Source organism: Petaurus breviceps, unplaced genomic scaffold (assembly GCF_028583685.1).
Source record: "Petaurus breviceps papuanus isolate PSGF00001 unplaced genomic scaffold, PetGlider_PUasm1.0 125, whole genome shotgun sequence".
NCBI classification, from domain to species: Eukaryota; Metazoa; Chordata; class Mammalia; order Diprotodontia; family Petauridae; genus Petaurus; species Petaurus breviceps.
In genome coordinates, this window is record NW_027185653.1 from 776,521 (window position 1) to 800,995 (window position 24,475).

Sequence of the window (24,475 nt, forward strand, 5' to 3'; positions counted from 1 at the left end):
TCTTAATACCAGGCTACAAGATCAGTGAGGGTGTGCCAGGAAAATCTCAGATGTTCAATCCAAACGTGTTTCTCAGTGGCATACTGAAAGTTACTCAAACCTACACTTTAACTTAGGAAAGAAAAGGACAATGCCTCATCTCTAACTTTGAAGAAGACTAAGTTCAGAAATAACTGGCTCTCTGTTACCGAATTTGGGCCTTTTTACTCTGTCTTAAAACGCTCAACTGGACAAAGCCCTGACTTCTATTTTCCATAAAAGTATGAGACCATTTCCATTTCATTTAATGAGTGGGTATTTTGACATGGCTGACTTCTAAATACTATATATTCTAATCATTTTTCAAACTTAAAGAGTAATGGTCTGATTCTGGAAGTCCCTGCCCTACCCCCCACCTTACAGTGATCCTTTGTGGGCAAAGAACAGAAATTGCTGACATTTGCAAGAATGTTGTCATTATGAATAATAGTTGAACAAAAAAGCACATGGACATTCCCTCTGTATTTAAGTCTCTTAATATTCATTTATCCACATTTTCTAGTCTTTAGCAATTGTAACTACTCCTATTTGCTATACATTTAAGTCAAAACTTTTACAAAGATACAAGAAAAACAAAAGAGGTAAATTGCTTCTCTAATCCAAAACCTGTCAGGCTTGTATATATTACTAAGGAACCCCTTTCTAGACACAGTCTATTAAAAATCTGGGCAAACTCCAGAATGTTGAGCTATTTACATTTTAAGGCTTACTTCCAGGTCTTTTTTAAAAGCAGAAACTAAACTGGAAAAAATGTGCAACACCCATTTTATGTTATTATAACAATAAAAATAAGAAAGTGCTAAACTTACTTTATCTAAACTTGGAAAATAAAATTACATTTACTTTTAAAAATTTGGATTGATCATTAGAGAAGAGTAAAGTATTCCAATTAGTTAACAAGTTTGTTCTCTATTTTGAAAAGATAATTTGCTACTTTATTGGGATGAGGACAGTCTAAACATAACCTGTTGGAACGGGGGGAGGGACCCTTTCTTCAGTGGTTCACTCTTAAGTTCTTTACTGTGTGATACACATCCGACTGTCTGAATAATCCAACAAAATACTTATCAGTTATGAGAACAAAAAAGTGAAATGGAGGACATTAACACGAGAAAATTTTATTATTAGATTTAGGTAATAAAAGCATAAGAACTAAATGTTAGGTAATTAGCTTCATGTTGGAGGAGAGATAATCATCGCTTAGTTAGAATCTTTGACTATTGCCAAAAGGAGCTTTACGGAAGTCCACTGATACGAGAATGTTTTACTAAGGAGAATGCTACAAAATTAACTCTTTTAATACATAGATTTGATTATAATACTTAATCATCAAACCATATTTTCTCAATCCTAAAGGGAAAACGTGCCCCAAGAGACAATGAAGATATGTGCCTTTAATAGGAGAGGTGATTATTAAAAAAAAATTCAAAATAAAATTGAAATTCTAATATCACAATTTTCATCCATGTGCAGATAAGGGGAGGGTGTGGCATTGATCTTCTAAAGATGGGCTCTCAATTTAGAAAATTTGGTAACCATCTCGAACTAAACCGTTTTGTTAAGACCATCATTAAAAACAAAAGATTAACCCTATTTATTGAGGTCAATTAAAGCTCAACTTCTCAAGGTTATAATTTGATTTATCCGCCCTCATCGAAAGCAAACAGCACATTGTTGTATCCCTTTCGAGCAATTAACTAAATTCCACTATAGAATAACACATTAATACACGAAATCATCATTGCAAAAGAGTGTAACATTTCTGCAGATGGTTTTACTGGGTAAGGATGGTGTGTGCTCTTACAAACTTACCCACTTGGTGACACTTAGGAAATTACTAGTCAGAGGGTCAAATGCAATTATTTTTTCCATATTTAACTTAAATCTACTTGCCTTGGAGACATGTGGGCATCTTACATTCAATGATACTTTTTTTAAAACAAACCTTTGGGGAATACAACTTTCTCAAAATTTGAGAAAGCACCTCCCCCCACCAGTACAAAGACCTAGTCACCACACTGTTCTTTCCCTTCAACTTTGTTTATTGATGTACTGAACATGAAAAAGTACAAAGGATTCAAACACAAAAGAAAACATGTACAGCCTCTTAAATACTCAACAGAATATATTTTCTATTCCAACAGATATGAATTAAGTCATACTGTACAACTTCAAATAAATACCAGCCTTACTTTTATTAAGTGCTCTGATAAACACTGTAAAGTGAAGCACAATTTACATGCCTTCTCATCAATGCCTTGGTTTGCTACAATAGTATAGGAAGAAGCATGTAGCTACTGTTTTCCCATGTGGGAAATCTTATTTTTTTTTAAATATATACATGTGGTTTTTTTTTAAGTTTTTTTTCTTTTAATGCAGAAGGTTAACTTTGATCATCTAAATGCACCTAAGGATATGAGACTGCTAAGCCAATTGATTTCTGAATAGCATTGAGTGTGTCAGCATGAAAACCCGCTTATTCACTTTAGCACGCGCTTCACAGTATATGTACTGTACTATACTGAAAATTTTATAACTACAATTTAAATAATAAAAAAGAAAAACTCAAAGCAACTGCAATGATAATGTACAACTATGTTATGCATAGCACATTGCTTGTTCTAAGGGGAAGCATATGAGCATCTCAGTTTATACAAAAAGCAGGACGTAACTATAGAGTTGTCAGTGCATCCTGGAGAAGGCATTTTGCCCTCAGCTTTTTTGAAAATTTATTATAAGCTAGATGCTAATCAGAAAATATTTCGTATTTTTAAAATTTCTTCCATACATGGTAAAGACTTATTTTATTATTTCCCCAAATAGTGGTTTAAGCATCATACAAAGTTAAATTTCAATAGCATACAGGTATTTATGATTTTTGTATGAAAAATGTAAGGAAATTTGTTCAAAACCTATGGTTATACTCATTTTTTTTTACCACAAACATATTTATAAACAAAAATGTAGCATCACCATAAACAGCTGAAGCTAGACTATCTACAGACAAAATCAGCAACAAATCTGATGCACTGTAAATTCAAGTCCCCAGGACAACAGAAATGAATAAGCAAGACCTCAAGTAACCATGTTAATGCCATTTACAAAGAAAAAAAAAAAACGGATACAAAAACATTCAAAACCTGAACATCACTTGGCATGTAAGGAAGAAAAAAAAAAAACAACAGCAAATTAGCTGAAAGGTTCATAAACACAAGGTCTTATTTACATTACACAAAGCTCAGGTGTTAGCCTTGAACATAACTTTCAAAACACCTTCAAATATCTCCAACCCAGATCACATCTGATGATTTGCCGCAGTACAAATCGTGTGCAACGTCTTTTTTTTCTTCTTAAGACAAAACAATTCTTCAAACAATACTGCAAGTACATCACTAAACACCATGAGCTCTATCTGAAGGGAATTCTTTAGGAAGAACAGATTTTTTCCCCCATCTCTTGGTAATTTAAATTTCTTGCCTGCTCTTATATATTCTTTTTTGTAAATTTTTATTTGTTTCAAAATCACAAATCAACGTGAGCCACCTATCACATAATAACCAGGATGATCAAACACTCCACTGATGATTACAAAAATGAAACCAACAGTGTCCCATTGATTCTTCTTCTTTAATACAAAGATCTCCAAAGTTATTTTCCTACTTCATAAATCTTTCTAAATTTTCCAACAACTGCAAATTTCCTGGTAAGTTTTAAAAGCTCACTAGGTGTCATATGAAGAGATTTCTCAAAGTATTCAAGTCAAAATATTTGTTCCAGGACCAGTAAAAAGTTTCTCCAAATTTTCTTTTTTATAAAAATAGATGCTTTTTTTAAACCCACATCAAAGAGGCTCTTATCTCTTTGGCAAGGTACTGCTTTACGAAAAGTTCTCCAGTATTCTTACAATAAGCGTTTATAATGTAGCCCCCCCTTCCCCAACCCAAATCATAATTACAAAATAAATACTGTTTTAAACTTTATAAATAAAATGTAAACTTCAAAATACTTTTTTTTTTCTTGAACAGACATAACAGCAATGCATTAAATGTAAACCAAACACAAAGCAAATTAGGAAAAGAACTGAAAGGAACATAACAAACTTAAGGGTCACAAGACAAAGCCTCAATATTTACTCACATGTTCAAGGCAGTTACATAAAACAAAAGAAACTTCTTCCCTTAGCTGAAACACTTTAAAAGGTCCACCTTCTTCAAAGAAGGCAATAGAATGCAATGTGACAGGTAAAAACCCTGTACCTCTTGTCCATATTCAAACATAAAGATATTAAGAAGTTTTAATTCAAATACTAGCAATAAAAAACTCACATATTTCTTAGGATGCTAAGTAGTCATTTTATCCCCATCTCAACACTGACTTACAAAGACATTTACTAATGTATAAAGTTTCTCTTAACTTGCCTTTGTTGTATAGTTTTCATATATAAACGGACTGAGGACAATAAACTCATTAGGCTTTGTGCGTTTTGTTTGTTTTAAAGGACACCTGCAATACTCTGTCTCCCAGGCGGTATCCATTCAGGCTAGCTATTGCCATGGCGGCCTCATCATAGTTTGTCATAGTCACAAATCCAAAACCTTTGCATTTATTGGTGTTAAAGTCACGGATGACCTTCACGTTGGTGACAGCTCCAAAGGGCCCAAACATTTGCCACAGGATACTCTCATCTGCGTCCGGTGCCAAGTTGTACACAAAAATACACCACCCTGTTCCTGCATGCCCTGGGATATTAATTCCAGCCAAACTGGTCATTCCATCAATGGTCATTGGAGAAAACCTACTAAACAAATCAGGAAACAAAAGCGAGAACAAGAAAGGAAGCTGGTTACAGTCATCTTCCCTCTTTTCCCCCTTACTACCCAGCCCTCAAAGTTCTTAGCCATCTCCCCAACACGTACATACACACAAATACTGAAGGTATTGAACAAAAGTATCTGTAGCTTGCAATAACATGCTATACAGTAGAGGTAATTTTGAATCGTAAATTGCTAAGTGAATGGTTGCCAGACTTAGTGTTGAACCCTGTTACCCACAAAAGCCATGAATATTTTAGAGCTGATGGATGAATTAAGCAGTTTTTAAAACCCACAAACAAACATGCTACGCTGCTGCAATGCAGTACATAATGATGGTGTTTGGTTTTTGAAGACTCAGAGGCATCTAATGGTATGAAAAATTCCCTTGAATCAGATATGCTTCCAAAGAAGCATTTCATTCAGTTGAACATGCAAAATAAAACCCAACACAAACCTTATGGACAAATAAAGAAAGAAAGAAAGGTAAACTCTTTCTCCAAAATTAAATGCAAACTAATCCAATTAGGGTGGGGACAATCATGAATATTATGAACCTAATGCGATTCTTCATTACCTCTTTACTCCATAAGCCATATTGAGCAGATTGTCCAACCTGCAAAACACACATTTAGCAAACTGTTCAGTCTTCCATTTTTCCCCCATGTGCTTAAGAAAGCTTGGCTTGTTAGTGCCATCGTCTTTGAATGCATTTTTACAGCATGTGTATGCAAAGCCTCAGAGCAGCAGTACACCCAGTGGTGACACGCGTTACAGTACCTTTCATGTGACTGTGAGAACAGGTGCACATTCCCACACATCAGTGCCCATTAGCACTTCCAGCAGACACTGCTTCCTACAGAAACAACAGTTTCCGATTACTACAGGTCAGTGCAACTCTGCGTGTGACACTGCACTAGTAAGGGAAGTATCACGAGTCACCACTGTAATCTGGTCAAAATCCTCCAGAGAGGGGAAAAAAAGCATGAGATTTTACTCATCTCCCCTAACATTTAATTCTATTTCAGCATTAATGACCCTAAGAAGAATAATTAATTTCTTCTGTTCAACTTCAAATTTAGAAACTTGAAAAGAAGACTGGTGTGGGAATGTTGCATTATAACTACGACAGTGCCTCATGTGAAAAGACTTTATGGTGACAACTCATTCCTGAATAATAGACTCACAAGAGGGGTACAGGGGAAGAGAGACAGATAAAAGCAGAATTTCCAGATGCCTTGGATGACTTTGACTTGATTTTCCCAATTTTGGGCTTTGCCTTTGAGTTTTAAACTTAGTACCATAAAAATAAAATTTCAGGTCAGGAAGGGATCATCTAGTACAATCCGCCATCATTTTACAGAGAAACACACTGAGGGCCAACTGATTTGCCCATGATCACACAGCCAGTTAGCAGCAGTCAGAAGTAGAATGTTGGGGCGGCTAGGTGCCGCAGTGAGTAAAAGCTCTGGCCCCAGAGTCAGGAGGACCGGAGTTCAGTTCTGGCCTCAGACACTTACCACCCACACAAAAAAAGCTAGCCATGTAAACTTGGGCAAGTTACTTAACCCATTCGGTTCCGGCCTCAGACACTTAACACCCACACACAAAAACTAGCCATGTAAACTTGGGCAAGTTACTTAACCCCAATTGCCCTCCAAAAAGCAAAAAAAAAAAAAAAAAGTAGATTCTTCATATCTCAAACTTCCTAATGTTCTTTCTACCACATCATGCTTCTTGGGGATAAAGAAAACGTAACAGCTTAAAGCCTGCTTAAGATTTTAAAAGTTATATGATGAAAAATAGGGAGGAAGGGAGAGCATAGATTTTGATGCCAGAATTTGAGATTTTCTTTAACATCAAAGACAAGGGACTAAAATGTCAAGACATTTTTTTCAATTAAATTCAAAAGCATTCCTTTAAAATTTTTCTCTTTTGCCTATTTAAACATGGCTTGTCATAATACTTTTTACAAAACGGTTTCCTCTTATTTTGTGTTTACTTTGAGGAAAAGGTCAGTATATCTGAAGAGGACAAAGATAAATGAAATTACACCTCTAACATTGATACTACTACCATATTAATTGTCTTCTCAAGATACTCAAATATGATTTCTCTAATCGATTAACCCCAATTCATCAGATTCACATTTGTTTTGAGACTAAAAAAAAGGCATGTTAAGTTTTCAACCATTTGCAGAATAGGAAAAGTATCAATCTAATTCCTTGGTCTACAAGGGGGAGGCCAGGTTTTCAAAGCCTAGACTCAGGGACCAGATAACATACACTGCCTTCAGAAGCAGCAAATGAAAGTATGCTTTAATGTTCTTTTCTCTCTATTGGCTATGCAGGGCATTTTCCTGTATCCTTTGGCACTGAATAGTAGAATTTGACAAGACAAATGCAAGTAATTATACTTATTACCTTAAGGAAAGAATGAATACCTCGAAGCTACTAAATTGTCAAAATGCATCGATTCCCATTGAATTAACTACCTAATCGAAAATGAAAGGGGTTTTGTTATTGTTGTTTATTTGGCTTAAATAGACCCTCAATATGACCATAACTGGTGAGTTTTTGAAAATGAGAACAGAAAGTACATATTTTTATGAGGTTGTTTCATTACATGTATCCCAATCTACAGAATTTAAGAAAATTAAATTAACTGATACTAAAGGAATTAATCTGGTATTTGTTACCTCAGCCTCCATTCCCATCATCAAGTTCATCCTTGAGATACTGGGATGACCCTGAAGGCTTCAAGTACGGATGCAGCTGCTAATTCTGTGTCTGCTTTCTGAGGACCGGCTTAAAGCCATGAAGGCTAAGGAAAAGAATGTCAGCTACTAGATTAAATTTTTTTTCAGGCATTACAATGTCTGTGGGTTGAGGAAGCACCCACACCAATGAAATGACAAGGCTTTGAAAGCTCCAAAAATGTTACCTTATTTACTAAAGTTATAAAAATTTTAGGCTCCTCTCAAAAAAACTTTAAAAAGCATGATTCTTCAAATGTGTGCTCTAGCTTTCAAATCACTCAAAATAGACTCTCCCCATCCATATGCCTCAAAGGCATCTATGCCAGAGATTACAATGTACCAGTCTACTACCAAAAGTAGCATGTTTAGCAACACCAGAAGTACTGAGAGATTGGCCTCTTATTATCACTACCTAAATCAAGACCATACAGAGAAAAAGCCTGCCGACTCATGGATCCAATCTCAGAACAAACCTTCCTCCAGCCCTACTAAGTTCTGGACTACTATTCCAACCCAAAGTCTCTAAGTTCTGGCAAACAAGGAATCATGGACCTCATGACTTTTTGAGGATCTTCCTAATGTTGTCTACCCCCCAACTTCACTGCTTTAATATTGCCAATACAAGTCCCTGGAACACAAAATGTTTCTTCTCATTTCAGTTGACTCTCCTATATTCAAATGGACAGAGTAACCCTAAGATGCATGAAATATCCACGTGGATGTTGATTTTCAGTGGGAAGAGGACACAGGTACTTTGGGGGAAAGTGTGGGGGGGGAGGGAGGATACAGGTAATAGGAAGTAGGCATTACCTAAGATTGGGGGACCTAAAGCATCTTGAGGTACCCAATCTATCTAATGGTTAGAAAAACACAAGAAAAATCCCAACCCTGACCTATTTTAAAGTTAACAGGGGGCGAAAAAGATGTTTCACATATATATCAACTTCAAAATAATTTTCTATATTAAAGGATACCAGGATTATACCATCTCCGTTTCTAAATGAAATCTGTAGTTGAATGTCATGATGTATTTTCTAAGATAAACAGCTGGAAGCTTATTGTGGAAATATCAAGACTACTCAAAAGCTATTATAATTCCTTCCCTTCAAAAAGGGAATGTGACAATACCACCAGCATGCCAATCAACTGCAGTTCTTATTGCCAAATTCTGTTAAAACTAAGCAGCTATTCAAAGGCTTTTAAAGTACACATATATGGGACTAGTTTTTGTGTACATCCCCAATAAAAGGACACTGCACTGAAGAAAATTAAGTCTGACTTAGGAGAAGATAATATGGAAAATCTGGTAAAAGTTAATTCAACTACCATTCACTATTTATCAAGAAACTCTTTATCAGTCTTGAATTAAGATTCTTCATCCAATCAAATACACTTACCTTATTTACTCACGTCAGGTCAGTCAAGTAAATTATTCCTATTAAAATAATTTCTTTTCTAGATTTTCTTCATACAGCATGACAGACTAAATTGTAAACTCTCATGGAGATTAAAAACATAACCTTGAAGTAGACATTTTTTTATTTTTTTAATTTAAAAAACAGAATAGTTCATGTGTATCATGATTATTCCAGAGTTGTCATAATTCTCCTTTTAGCTGCTCTTAAAATTCATAAATAAAAATTTCCAACAGTTCAAATATTCCAAATTGCTTTATTACTTACTAGAAAAAGGTAATGCTCTTTAAAAAAAATCTTATAAATCACATCTGCTGAAAGAGCTGAAAACAGGGATGATGAAAAAGCCTTGATACTGGGACAAAACATTTAAGCACAAGGTATGGGGAAAAACAGAACACAGAGGTTGCAAAGAGAACAAGCAAGCACCCAATTTATGGAGAATCTAGAGGAAATGATTCTTCTCAAGAGATAAGGTAAATAATGAGATTGAGATAAAATTATTCCCCAAAAAGGGAAAATTTTAAAGTTTACAAATTAAATCTTAAGTCCAAGGAATAAAGGTATTCAAAACTTCTCCATGGTACCAAGTGGACCCCTAAAGCTTGTGTTTATATATAAAAATCACTATCGGTTGTCTAGTCTTATTGGAAAAGACAACATTTCTTCCTAATGAGGTAGATGGCTCAGTAGCTCAACACGATTGATCCCATTGTCACATGATCCCATTGTTCATCTACACACCAGTTTAAGGTAGGGAAAACCAAATGAATCATAATTCTAACTTTTGGATTAAGGAACATAGTTGGGAAAAGCAGAGTAAAGGATTCAGCTGATGTATCACCATACTGTAAGACCTCCCTAGAATCACTCCCAGAAAAAGACCTAATTTGCCTTCCTGTCCTTTTCACGACTCCTTACAAGGTGCTGCTGACAGAAATTGTCCAGGACTGTATTCTAAAATTGTCTTAAGATGTACCTCTAAAGGTATTACTTTTTCTGAAGAAATATCTGCTTAAAAAAAAGTTAGAGCTTGAATGAGGAAATCCAAAAGTACTTCAAAATAATTGTTTATCTTCTAGCCAAACTTTTTATATAAGTGATTGTAAGTTTGAAAAAGCTGTAGTAATCATCTTTAAAATGGGAATAATAAGATCACCTGCCCCCAACCCCAGTTGTTGGGAAGATACAATTAAACATTTGTGAAACACTTTGTAAATCTTAACATGCTAGATATTATTAAAGTGTAGATAAAAATTTGAGATATGTCCTCCCTACCTTCCCCCTTAACACCCAGAGCTCTGCTATGACCCAAGTAGGGACCTTACTTGGGAAAACAGTACAAAATTATTTCTATCTTTACAATGTGAGAGATTCTTCCTTTTTAATCTTACAAAAATCATTCTTTAGTTTAATGTCATGGAAAGAAATTCACTGCTCAGAATCTGACTCATAGCTATGATGCTATGTGTAACAGGAATAAAAAAAAAAATCTCTTTTCCTCCCAAAAGAAAAGACTGAGGTAAAGGAAAAAGCAAACACTGAGTCATCATGTCAAAAGTCAGGTTTGGGGACCATTTTACCACTTCAAGAGGAAAAGGTCTATTGGGAAGGACTTCCCCTGTTGTAAATAAAAACTGAATGCTTTTATAAACATAAGAAATAATTCTACTCCATCTCTTAACACACAAAGAATTTATGTTCATTAAGTTTTAAAAGAGCGCTCGATAGTTTTTTGTTGGTTGCGGTTTTTTTTGTCACTCCATAGTACTGAATTTAAATACATACGTAGGAACAGAAATTGGTCCTATATATGTATTTAAATTTAGCACTATGTAATATTTCTGTATATCGGACAGCTGTTTGTGATTATATTTTTATAACCAGCTCATCAGTTCCAAAAAAGAAAAGAAAATCAATACGCCCTTGTAATCAATAAAACGAGAGTGAGGGTGGGTGGCAGTATAGTTAGCAAATCCCATATGGCCAAGTGTATTCAACTTGCTCAGACAAACAGAAACTGCCTTACTCATGAAAATCCCAGGGATGTCTCCATTCTTTCACAAAAGGGAACGAGGATGTCCACATACAGACATGGAAAAACACAGACACACACACACACACACAGAGTAATCCTGCCTTAACCATCAATTTAGCATTGGGAAAGAACCAAAAAATTTAAATTTTATTTATTAATTGATTTTGGTGTCAGAATCATCATTCTAATAAGGGTTTGGTTTTTTTTAATGAAAGAAAGTAAAGAACTCCAAGTCCTACCTGTACTTACAGATATAGTTATGTTTCTATAAGCAGATTAACAGACTAAAGGAAGAAGGTCAACCTCAAAATAGTAAGAGGCACCAATGCAATAGAAGACCAAGGAAGACTAAGCATTGGAATGCCTGGGAAGGGGGGGGGGTGCTTTGCTTCTACCCAGTGTCTACGAGACGCACAATTAGTCTTTTGTTCCATGACACAACCTCTACATCCCACCAAAGGCAATCCCATGCTACGTATGGAATGGAAGCTGAGAGCCTGAGGGAAATGCTCCCCACTGGAAGAAGTGGCCAGTAGGCCTCAAGGACCTTGGCGTCGAGAGCTGGGCCCCAAACGAAATCAGACTTACCTAAAACGTTGAGCCTGCTGAGCTAGCGGTCCTGGGTACCTTCTGTTGGGAGATTGGTACAGCTGAGAGAGAATGGCCTGATTGGTTTTTTGGCTTGGATTGTTAGCAAACTTGACAGTGATTGGCTCTGTGGCACTTGGCGGTTTCTGGCCATTTAGACCTTTGATAGCTTCTTCTGCCTCGATCCGCTTATCAAATCGAATAAACCCTACGCCCCTTGACACTCCTGTGTTGGGTGGGAAGGGGAAAATACATTAAACTCCCTCTCCTCAAGAACATGCATTTTGTCTATTAAATCCCATTTACCTTCACATTTTCATATGCAGAGGAAAATATAATTTACATATTAATAACTAGCTCTTCTAAAGTTGTTTGTTAAGAATAAATTTTGAGTAACAAAAAGCTACCCAGATAAAGAGAATGCCAACTATTTTATTATTTGATACCTTTAAACATGTAGATTCAGCATAATAGACCAAAAGCAGTAATAACACCCAAGTACCTTTTGGAAAGTTTGAAAGTGACGCCTCAAAGATTAACTAAGAAAGCAAATTTTTGTTGTTCAGTTTTATCTTACTCTTCATGACCTCATTTGGCGTTTCTTGGCAAAGACACTGGAGTGGTTTGCCATTTCCTTCTCTAGTTCTTTTTATATATGAGGAAACTGAGACAAAGAGGGTTAATAAGTGCCTGCGGTCATATTTCAAGGAACATGAATACTCCTGATTCAAGGTCTGGCTGTCTACCCATTGTGCCACCTAGCTGCCCTAAAACTGAATTAAGGCAACACAAATTATTTTCCCTTTTAAGTAAAATAAAATAAAATTATGTTTAAAATACACCCTGGTAACAAAAAGGTATTTCAGAGCTGATTTAGAGTCATTTAGGCACTTTGGATGCCAATTTAGAGAAAACTATTACTTTTTAAAAAATGATCCAAAAATATATCTAACTTTTAAAAACGTCTCTGCACGTCTTGTCGTTATGTTAAATGAGCAATGCATGATGGATCTCTTACCTCAACTCCTTTAGATTAGTGGTGTTAAAATGAAAAAGAAATGTGGGCCAATAAAACACACATAAAGATTCCTAAGGGTGTAAAGTGAAGCAGAAAACCATATCATACCATTATTTATATCATTGTATTTTTATTTATTTTGGTAAATGTTTCCCAATTACATTTTAATTTGGTTCAGCCACACTCAGGAGTGTGATAGACCACAAGTGGCCTACTTCTGCTTTAGATTATAAATAGTTAAGACAGATAAAAAGAACAAGACTGAAGGAAAAAATATAAAGGGAAGACAGATATAACCTGAGTGTGAGTGCTATAAAAATATTAATAGTTAATATCAAATTTTGTAGTTGAAATTAAAATGAACCACACTTTAAGGATATGTTCCCAAATCAAAGCCTTGCTATCTTCCAGAACATTGTCATTTTTTGTGGTTGATTGAAATTGTGCCCAAATTACTTTAAGATATGGGACAGGCCAAAATATTCTGGACATAATTATTATTGCCCTAACTGTGAAAATGGATGAAACATTTTACATTAAGAACAGAATGCCACAAGCTCAAATTCCCTTCTCAGCTTTTTAGCTAAGATTAAGTGATGGAGCGGTTCAACAGCTAATGCGTCCTCTCTCTGGGGATATTACTTTGCTTCCTCGCAGAAGGAAAAGGAACTCTTTTAACAGATGTCATCAACTTAACTGTCTCTAAGCTACGAATTTTCAATCTTTAAGTGCCTGTCTATTTCTACTACAACCATCTATTTTATTTAGAATTTCTCTTTTTTCCAAAGTAAAAACATTTATCATCTCTAATCATAGATTCTTTATATACATAAAATTCTGAGTGTTCAGCATATTTTACAACCTAATGTCGTTAATACCTTAAGAAATGATTATTTAAAAAGGGTTCTCAAATCACTACAAAGGACTGATGATGCACATTAATCCTTACATCACTTGTCAGAAAGTACAGGAAGATGCATAGCACAGGGAAAAGGAATGACTTATCATGTTGAAAAGTCCAGTGGCTAGATGTGTGGACTTTGTCTGCAACTCTGATTCTCATGCCAGCAACGCACTCATTATCATACCATGAAAAATGCTTCCCAAAATTCTGCACCTTGAGACATTACAGAATTGTCCCAGTAGGCTAGGGCTTTCAACATCAACAAGTCTGCAGACATGTGCATGCTGTATTATAAACTCCATTGACTGGGAAATACCTTGTTAAAGTGAGCATGTTTTGAGAATTTGTGTTAATCTTTAAACTTTAAGCTTACTAATGACTATCTCAGTTGGGTGTGAATGTACCACAATACCACCTGGTGGTAATATACTTAAGTTACTCTGTATGTGTGGAGAGGGAAGAAAGAGGGAGGGAGAGACAGGCAGAGAAACAGAGACAGAGATTGAGAGAGAGAGGCAGAGACAGAGACAAACAGACAGAGACAGAGACAGAAAGAGCCAGAGACTGAAAGAGAGAGACAGACACTAAGTCCCCTTTGGAAGCTAACATTCTAAAAATTTGAGTGGTAGGAAGAAATAGGAAATGATACTCCTTATTAATGAGGTAACATCCCTAGAACTTATTTGATCATTAAGCAAATTCTCAAATATGTCAGTAGAGCACAAGTCCTACACGAAGCTGGACAAGCTTCAAGTCAAGATCCAGTGATTGACTCTGATTTTTGTCATCCACAGCAGCATCAGTTGCTTCATTTTTTTTTTTGACCAATACTTGTCAATCAATACACAAACATATTATTATGGTTATGGTCTATGTCAACGAGAGGAATACCCACACTCAAGCTATCACAGATCATTTGAAATGCTGAAGCAAATCATTAGTTGCAGGATAAGCTAGCCTATAGTCTGAATGTACTAGGTACTGGTCATTGGACCTTGGTTAGTTGATGGAATTTGCCTATAGATTTTCCAATATAAATACTATAAATCATATTAGGATTTCAACTAAGAAATACTTTTCATATTAGGATTATAGTTAACTCTTTCCTTCACCAAGGACAGATTACTGTAAGAATTTAATGAAATGCTCTAAAGGATTTTGTAAAGATTTCAAGATTACATTTACTATTTAACCCGTAAGCAAGATTTCTCACCGTAACTGTAAAGTGAGATATTAAGAGTTATTAAGGAGGATTATGAGAGAAGAAAATGTAACTAGGAAGAGCAAATTAGACCTTGTTTTCACATGTGTAACTATCAGACAATTTTTGTTTCCCCTAACAAAGTGAAATCCCATATCCCAAAGGCTTTGGGGAAACCCAAAGACATCCACTATGGTGACCAATCTTTCACCTAAAGAGGACACATTTAAATAAGGTTATGCATGGTATGAACAGAAAAGAAATAGTTATTTGGATGGCTGTTAAGACTCCTATCAGGCAGACTGATGTTCATATGAAGAATGAGCACTTGTGTCAATATTTTACTCAAAGTCTGTTAATCTACAATTTTCTTTCATAGGATCTTTGAATTTAAAACTAGAAGCAACCTAATCAAATCCCTTCATATTACAGAGAAGTAAACAGAGAGAGTGAATGACAAAATAATTTTTCTACTCAAAAAATAATTCAAGGTGTCAGAAACTTCTCCCTTAAATTCTACCTGAAAAATACATCTCGTAACTCTGCCAATTCCCATTTTGTGAAACGTTACATTAAAGCAGACTGCATCTACTTTTAACTATTAAGCTCCACAACCTCAGATGCAAGTTCATGCTATGCAGGATGCACATTGAAGTGGCAGTAACAAAGAGTTTGGGTCCAGTGGAATCCCCCTCAGAGGGCCAGCTGGGCATTTCTGCATTAAATGTTGCTTTTTTTTGGTAGAAATAAGATTGTTTATTAGTATTTTATAAGGAGCTATTTTCATACCACAGCTTGGAAAGAAAGATTATAGCAGCTGTAAATTTATTACAAGCCATGGAACAGGCTTCAAACCTGCACCTTCAGGGTGGAAAGGACTCAAGCTAGCTCACTACACACCACAATCTATTTTTGTGCATGCATATTTATGAACAATTCCAGCAGAAAATTCCATTTTCTGGCCCACATATACCTTTGATGTGTTCTGGAGGCAAGATTGCTGTATTGGAAGGCAAAATATTTCATAATCTGCCAGCCCAAGAGAGTGAAAGATACCATACAGAGCAGCTACTTGTCTACTTACCAGTGACTTGGTCAATTAAAATACGGGAAGTAATAATTCGTCCATATTGGGAAAAGAACTGTTCCAACTCCTTCTGGGTCATTGTTTTGGGAAGTCCACTGACATACAAATTTGCATCTCTGATGGAAGCCGAACTGGGTCGAGCATAGGAAACCTTGAAAAGGCAAGGAAAACCAAAGTAGATAGGTATATGCCATTCTCACCCCACTCTCTGAGAAGGGTGAAGATGCAATCTAGTGTTAATCTGAATTCTGATTGATAGTCAAACTGGATTGTTGGAAACACCACAGGAGTTGGGGAAAGCAGAGAACTAATTTACTTACCCCAAGGGTTCAGAAGAATAGTATTACTCGGTCAGCCCTTCAGAAATTCGACCTCCAAAGTTATCCCTGAATAATCCCTAATCTTGTAATCTGTTATTAACTTTCCTCTAGAATCTGTATCATGTCTTAGGGTATTAAATTCCATAGTTACCCACATTGTTCCTTTTATGTGTAGCCAAATGCTGTACATTTGGTCCATATTTACCCTAAACATATTTTCAAAACAACAAAAATCCTATTGGGCCCCACCCTTCAGCTATCAAGGAAAAGTATTTAATTTGCCTTTACTACCATCAGCTGTCCCTCTCTGGGACTTCTTAGCCTTTCTTGGGTTGCAGAGGTATGGGCCTCTCCGTGATTCTGCACAAGGTTAATGAGCACCTTTAGTTTTGTTTCCCATATTTTTATCAATGATGTCTAACATTTTTCCCTTTTGGTTCACAAAAACATGTCAAACCACAAGTTTTTAACTTAGAATCCATGGGTCATCTATCAGGGGATTTATGAATCTGGAGAGGAAAAATCATATTTAACTTTGATTTCCTTTGCAACTCTATTGTTTATATTTTATACATTTAAAAACACAAGCTTCAAAATGCCAGAGCATGACACAAAAAAGGCTAAGGGCTCTTTTGTTAGATCAATGTTTTCAATAAGCCTCCTAAAAGACAGAAGTTGTTTTCCTAGTTGTAAATGATAGATCAGGCCTGTCACTCTTAATCTTATACATTCACACTAAAGTTTTTATGCTATATTAAGCACACCTACACCAAGTCTCATGCGAACTTCCTGCTGTTTATCCACATTGGCTTGACTCTAAAGTCTTTTGGGTAGCAAAATATGGTCAGTAGATATTGCACAAAGATACCATATACCTCCTCTTGTGTGTGTGTGTGTGTGTGAGAGAGAGAGAGAGAGAGAGAGAGAGAGAGAGAGAGAGAGAGAGAGAGGGAGAGAGAGAGAGAGAGAGAGAGAGAGAGAGAGAGAGAGAGAGAGTGAGTGAGTGTATATGAATCCTTGACTAGGGCACCACAGAATAAATACACTTCTTCATTTGGAACACACTGCCAATTTATCATTACCTTTTGTTTCCTGTGTTTAACTCAGTTCTCTATCCCTAAGACAATACTCCTTCCAACCCATTAATTTAAAAAAAAATTAATGTGAAACATTGCTAAAGGCCTTTCTGAAAGTCTAAATTATGTCCACACACTTGTCTACATGTTTATTTAACCTTCCAAAGAAGTCTAAGACATTAGTCAGCCACGATTTCCCCTTAGAGAAATAATTTTGCCTTTTCCTTTAATAGTTTAAGTATTTTGGTTGCTATTTGTTAGAAATTCTATCAGAACTGCCTATAAAACTAACACTCAGACTCATCAATCTGTAGTTCCCAGCTCCTTCTCATTAAGCCTTCATATGCATGGGAAACACTGAGGAAAGATTATTTTCTGAAAAGGTAGTCACATATTCTGATCAAAAGCTGCACAGCTGAATTCCTAAAATACCTTTACCTCTTCCTTAGACATCATGAGGACTTTCTGAAACCAAATGCTTGGTTAACAATTAGTCTGTATAAGCTTGGGATAATCTACATCCACCCCCCCCCCCATTTTTGTTCCACATGAAATGGCATCTCTAGACTCTCTACCAACTCTTCTAATTTAGTTGTCCACATTTTCTCCATGTTGCCACACATATGAAATGTGGTGGTGGTTAAAGGGAGCAGGATTAATTTCAAAACAGTATGTGGGGTTGTTAAATTTCTAGTCCTGGGGATTTAATAGGGAAGTAGGATGTAGCCTGCCCAGATTCTCCTAATAACCTGGGAGACTGCCAGATTGGATGGTATATCCCAGCCCTTCCATAAGGTGATAGGAAGCCATGAATGGGATGTTATATGTATCAAGGGAGAGCACTGTCAGAAGCATTGCTTCTTTCATACGTGCTTGTTGCTTTTGAAGAATTTTTGAAGGAAAGCTGTTTCTCCTAAGTTGTCCAAACATTCCATGAAATGTCACAGTAGAATATAAGCTCCCTGAAGGGAAATATCATTTAATTTTTGTCTTTGCATACCCAATACCAGCACAAAGTAGGCACATAATGCTTGCTATAGCACAGAATTCAAGTCTCCCTCTAATTCATGGAGAGTTTGCTTCTGTAAAACAGACTAAGGTTTCATAAGTGGCACCTGAGTTAAGCATTAAAGAATGGGAAGGTCTTAGCATGAGTAATGGCAATTAAAAAAAAGGGGAGGGCAAGAAAGGGACAAAAATGAAAAGTAGTTCACTTTAGCTTGATCTTCGAAAACATTCAAGGGTGTCCATCCAGACAGTAGGCTATCATTTAAATCCCTTCACGGTCCAGCTCCACACAATCAAGAACTTATTTTCTTCAAGGTAGGCAGTGGGGAACTACTTAAGAATTCTGAGTAGATTACTACTTAATCATAGCAATGCAATAAAAATAATAGTCTTTAACTTCTGTTCAACTGACAAGAGAGAGTTAGACATTCTCCTCAGATTCTCACCACCTCTCAATGGGCAATTCAACCTTCACAAGAATTCTGCCTCCCACTCTTCCTGTGACATGGAAAAACAAAGAAACAGGCTCATGTTCTGGCTGGAATTGCAGTATTACGGCACTGTGATGTAACAGTACTCAGATAACGAATAGATAGAACTGGGGCAGGATGTCAGGGCGTATGTGAATTTACCAGTCCTAAAGCAAAAAGGACTGGCATCCGTTGGGAGCCCATTCTGTCCTGCTAGGACATTCCCCCGGGGCCAAGACTGAGGTCAGTGAAAAGTGAACTGTCCAATTTGGGAGGACAGCTCTGAGGCTCAGACCCTAGGGAAACAGTGAAAGAGAAAGAAAACTGAGTTAAACACCTTGAGAACAGGCAGATAAAGCAAACAGGGCGCATATTACTAACCAAAGGGAAGATGGTAATAGGAAGACTATTCAGGCAGCTGTACAGAAGACCTATTAGGTAAATACTGTAACAGGCTAAGCAGGAAAGATTTGGTATTGACTCACATTATGCCAAATTCCCATGTACCAGACCATAAAGTCCCTGAAGGGCAGAGATTGCGTTTAATTCTTCTCCCTGTCTCCCCATAGTTCCAGGCAAAGTGGCTTTTAAACAGTAATGAAAAAGGCTGACATTTACAAAATATTTTAATATTAAGTACTTTATGCTATTTTATTCTTAACAACTATGCAAGGTATGTATTGCAATTTTAAAAATTAACAGATAATGAAACAAACTCATAGCTCGCTATATAGGATTTGAACCTAGGTCTCCTGATTCTAAACACAGTTCTTTCCAATGCCTAGAGCTGCTTAAAGAAATGTTTGCTGAATGATAACTAGAAATGTCATAATATAGTAAACCTCTTGTATGCTTTCTAGTGGTTGAGTGTGTCAAAGCATCTTTCTTCAAGCATTACTACCTTCACTCCCATGTGGAATGAACAGTTGGCCTTTTTTCCTCCTTTCTTTCTTAAAAAAATAAAATAAAATAAAGTCTTCTACTGCTATTTCAGCATGGGAATACTTAATGCCTAAAGATCAAGGTTATGAAATGTCAAAACTGCTAAGCAAAGGCTCTAATTTGAGAAGCAGACAGAAAGTGTGCAATTTAAATATTTTAAGACGATACAGGTAGTACAAACGCTGAACACCCTGCTTCTCCGGAGATACCAATTTAAAAATCAGGTTTCCTGGAATTTTCCACTGTCCTAACAAGCTACACAGTAAACAAAGACAAGTGATACTGGAATTACTTGAAGAAGGAGGAGGCAGAGTGCCATGCAAATGAGCCCTCTTACCTGTAGCTCTTCAAATTTCTCTTCACAAATTTCAATGATCAAATGAGATTAGAACGGATGAGAAGAATAGGGATGAAAACAGATTTACCCATTATAATTATGTGTCTACAACCTAAGGGTTGGAGGCTGGCTAACTGCAAATGAGATGGTATAGTTTCTATAGGTGATATTTCTTCATCACCATCTGAAAATACATGGCACTTTGTGTTTAATGGGTGCTTCTCCTGGACTAAAGATCTGGAGAAAGGATGTCCGTACCCATGAAGCTGCCCTATGCCCTTCCTCCCCCTTCTAAAAATTCTGCAAAGCTACACTGAAAAGCCAGTTTAACATAGTATCTATGGTTACGTCTCTATGAATAATGGGAGAACAACTTGACACTAGTGACATGAAAGCCAGTTTTAATGCGCCAGGTTTCCATTTCAATTTTGGGCGGAATCCTCTCACCTAAGTCAGGGAGGTTCCGTTTAAACTTGTCATAATTTTTTTATATAAAAATGCAGTATTTTATATGAATACTTCACAATAAAAAGAGTTGGATTATGGTGGAAAGAATAAAAGAGTCGGAAGACCTGGGTTCAAATCTCAGTTCTTGTGCAAATTTGGGCAAGGGAGGAAAGAAAAGGAAAAAGCATATATGAGGCCTATGTGCCGGGTACTGTGCTCAACACTTTACAGTCATTAACAACGATAACAGATAACACATATATTTTTTTACTATGTGCCAAGCACTTTACAATCATTATCTCATTTGATCCTCACACCAACACTAGAAGGTAGGTGTTATTTCCATCCCTAATTTACAGATGAAGACACAGAGGCAAATAGAGACTAAGAGACTTGCCCAGGGTCACAGATCTAATAAGGGTCTGAGTTCAAATTTGTGCTCAGGTTTTCCTGACTCCTGGCTGCTAGGTGGCACAGTGGATAGAACACTGGTCTTGAAATTGGAAAGACTCATCTTCATGAGTTTAAATCTGGCCTCAGACATTTACTTCTGTGTGACCCTGGGCAAATGTGCCTCACTTTCCTCATCTGTAAATGAACTAGAGAAGGAAATGGCAAACCACTCCAGTATATTTGCCAAGAAAACCCCAGATAGGGTCACGAAGAGCAAGACAACTTCCTACCCCCAACCCAGCATGCTATGCACTGTGCCATGTAGCTATCTCATTTGGGGGTCACAACTCGGGGAAGTGGGTGCTATTATTATCCCTATTTTGCAGAGGAAGAAGAGGTGAGATGACTTGCCCAGGGCCTTAGCCTAGGAAGTGCCTGAGACTAGATTTGAACTCAGAACTGCCAGACTCTAGGTCTGGCACACCATCCAGTGGATCACCCTAGCACTATAACATTAGCAGTCACAAATGGTCCCCTATTAACCTGACACTCCCCCACAATTACACACGTGGCATCAGTTAGGAAGAGTACACAGAGATGCACAGGTTAAGGTAAACAAAAAGCAGGTGCCATCGCCAGCCCAGATACCCCCCCCACTCCTCCCCTGGGCACAGCATCCCTGCTAGGCAGGCCTCTGCCTGGCTCCCTGTACTTGCTCCCCTCCACAGCTGAGAGAGGTCACTCACTTCTCACCTGGTCCTCAGAGAGCGTTTCCCTCACTAGACGCTTTCTACATCACTTTTGATGAAAGAACGTCAGACACCTTAAGGTTCAGTGTAGACATTTAGGTGCGACAGTGGATGCAGTGTCGAGCCCCGAGTTCAAATGTGACCTCAGACACATAGCTGTGGGACCCTGACAGACAAGTCATTTTGCCTCAGTCTGCCTCCATTTCCTCAACTGTAAAATGAGAATGATAAAAGCACTTACCTCTAAGGGCTGTGCTGAGGATTAAATGAGGTAACATCTGTAGAGCTCTTAGCAGGTATTACTTACTTATGCCTGCTTGCTTCCTCTCCCACTCTTTTTAAAAATATTGCACTTAAGAACTCCATACTGCTTTGCCTATCACCTGCCCCTTTGCAGTTGGTCGAGGGGAATCAATTCATGGGAGGAACCCTGATCATCATCTCCCCTATGAATATTTTTCTAATTATATGCTTTTTCATACATTACAGATAGCTTGGGTTTCTTCCCCGTTCATATCTTAAGACCATTAGACATTTACATCAGACACTGTATTTGGAAAATTCCCTATTAAGCTTTACTGGCAAGTCACTATAAGTCATGTCCCAATCTTCTGGGGCCCCTAATATTTCCTCTAACGATTTACAAAGACTAAGGGAAATTACTGCAGCCAGTGGAAGTTCACGCTACATCATTCAAGTTGATCACATTAAACATTACAAAGATGTCTGATTTAAGTCCTCAAATTGTGAGGACATTCCTTCTCCAAAGATAATGTGACTGTTAACATCATTATAAGCAGATGGAATTTGAGCCAAAAGGAATGAGAATAATCTAGTCTAAAACCCTCATTTTAAAAATGAAGAAACCAATGCCAGACTAGTTAGTGAATTATCCAAGGTCACATAGCTCATTCGAAAAAGAATGGGTCTAAAACATCCACCATACCATTTTTTTCCCTCCACAAACATAAGGTACTTAAAGTACAAAGTTTTAAGAATGTAAATTATATAATACTAAAGGCCCAACAGTAGATTTGGACATGGAGAAGCCTCAAAGATACAGCAAAAAGGGAAGAGCTTTAATTGGCAGATAAAACTACATTTTAAAAACTACAAAATCAGTTCAGAACTACTCAAATGACCTAGTGGTGTCATTAACCTGTAATGTTAACCTTCACAAATAGAAGCCTAAATTTATTTAAAGTTGTATTACATGAACATTTTATAACAACTTGCATTTCTATAGAAAGCACAAAGTACTTCCCTCCAACTCTGAGGAAGACAGGGAAGAGGATGAGACTAAAATTGTCATCGAAGCGGCACAGGAAGGATACTCTGGGGTAAGAAACTCTTCACCCATGCAGATCAGTGCCTTCTGTGAAAATGGTAATCTTAGAGACAGCTTAAATCACCGAGAGGTCACTCAGCCAGTATATGTCAGAGGCAAGACGGGAATAAACTCAGTTCCTCTAGGCTTCAAAGATTAGTTCTCTATCCTCTCTACATGCTGCCTTTCACCATAAGAATTACCAGCTTTATCATCTCCATTTCACTGAGGTCAAAACTCAACAAATGCTGGGCCCAGGTTCATACAATGCTTTTATCTCTACACCACACAGAAGTCACAATTAAATGCCCAAATTAGGTTTCCTTACTAGTTATTGGAACTGATTTGATTAGACCTAGGTCCTGAGCTTTCACCATTTAAAAAAAAAAAATGTTCGTATTCGAAGTTCTATCTATATTTATCCTTTACAGAGGAACATATTGTTTATGAGAGTACAAGAGAGGGAAAAAAAAGTCAGCAACACCATGCTATCTTTTAATAAACCAAAATGACACTTTCCAGTCAAACTTCTAATCCAAAAAGTACAAATTTCTGACCTACATTGCCAGGAAGCAAAAGACAGAATTTTAAAATGAAAATGCAAAAATAGCATTACCTAATGGAATTATAAACAAAATTTCTTGAACTTAGGGACAAAGTTGCAATATTCTACTTAAGGGGAAAAAAAACAATCCATCTGTCCCAGGAATAAGCTGTTTGCTTTAAAGTAAAGAGAACTTTAAAATCTGGGTTTTTTTAATCAAATATAAACACAGAAACTCAATATTCCTGGGGAGAGGGGAGAGAAGGAAAGTAAATTCTTTCTCTTAAGGCAACAAAGAAACTAGAGACATGACAAATTGGATTTCCTTCTTCACAAGTCATAAACTCAGCCACCGCAAAACTATACTGAGTGGTGTTTATTAAATGCTGCCTTACACAGCATCATCCAAGTGTGGCTATTAAATGAAAGTTGAAATAGACTGTGCCCTAATAGACATCTTTTTATTAAAGCATTGCAGTTGGCAGTTCATTTCTATCAAACCACAGTCGAGGGATTTCAACTTTCCCATATTTTTGTTTGCTGATGTTTAGTTTTGGTACTCACAGGGGTCAGGCATGTAATTATGGATAAGAAAATAAGTAATTCAGGATAACATGGCAAATATTTTCTTGAACTGCCTCAGTCACCTTCCTTGTATCCCTGGAACTGGAATTTAAATTCATTCTGAGGTCTGAAAGGTAGCCTAATTATTGAGATTTTTTTTAAGTTAAATTCATCTCAAACCTTTTAAATGTTTACCTACATTTTGCTACATCTATTTCCAAATGATGCATTTATACTCCTCTTCAACTTGTCAGATTACAATCCCTCTAGCAGGTATGGGCAGTGAGCTGCTATGGCTAATAAAAAGGTTAACTTCATTGCCAATATTCTGGCAACTATCCTTTATGAACTTGTCTAGGCTGGGTCCTCAGACATAATGCCCCCCCCAAACCCCTATCCCCATCCCAAAGCTTGCTAGGTTGTGCTCAAAAATCTTCTT

General features: G+C 36.8%; 1 protein-coding gene across 4 annotated transcripts in view; it reads right to left on the reverse strand.

The window, feature by feature from the left end:
- Positions 1-2,066: 2,066 nt before the first annotated feature.
- The window catches only part of ELAVL2 (ELAV like RNA binding protein 2), a 162,896-nt gene continuing 140,487 nt past the window's right edge, over positions 2,067-24,475 (reverse strand). For 2 of the 4 annotated variants that reach the window (XM_069090270.1, XM_069090246.1), the window contains exons 4-7: positions 15,857-16,010; positions 11,650-11,875; positions 5,428-5,466; positions 2,067-4,837 (exon numbers count right to left, since the gene is read on the reverse strand). In XM_069090270.1, the coding sequence (XP_068946371.1) occupies positions 4,507-4,837; positions 5,428-5,466; positions 11,650-11,875; positions 15,857-16,010 (750 nt within the window). In that variant the 3' untranslated portion in view covers positions 2,067-4,506. The remainder of the gene's footprint in view (positions 4,838-5,427; positions 5,467-11,649; positions 11,876-15,856; positions 16,011-24,475) is intronic. The other 2 variants (XM_069090252.1, XM_069090261.1) reach the window with 2 other exon arrangements.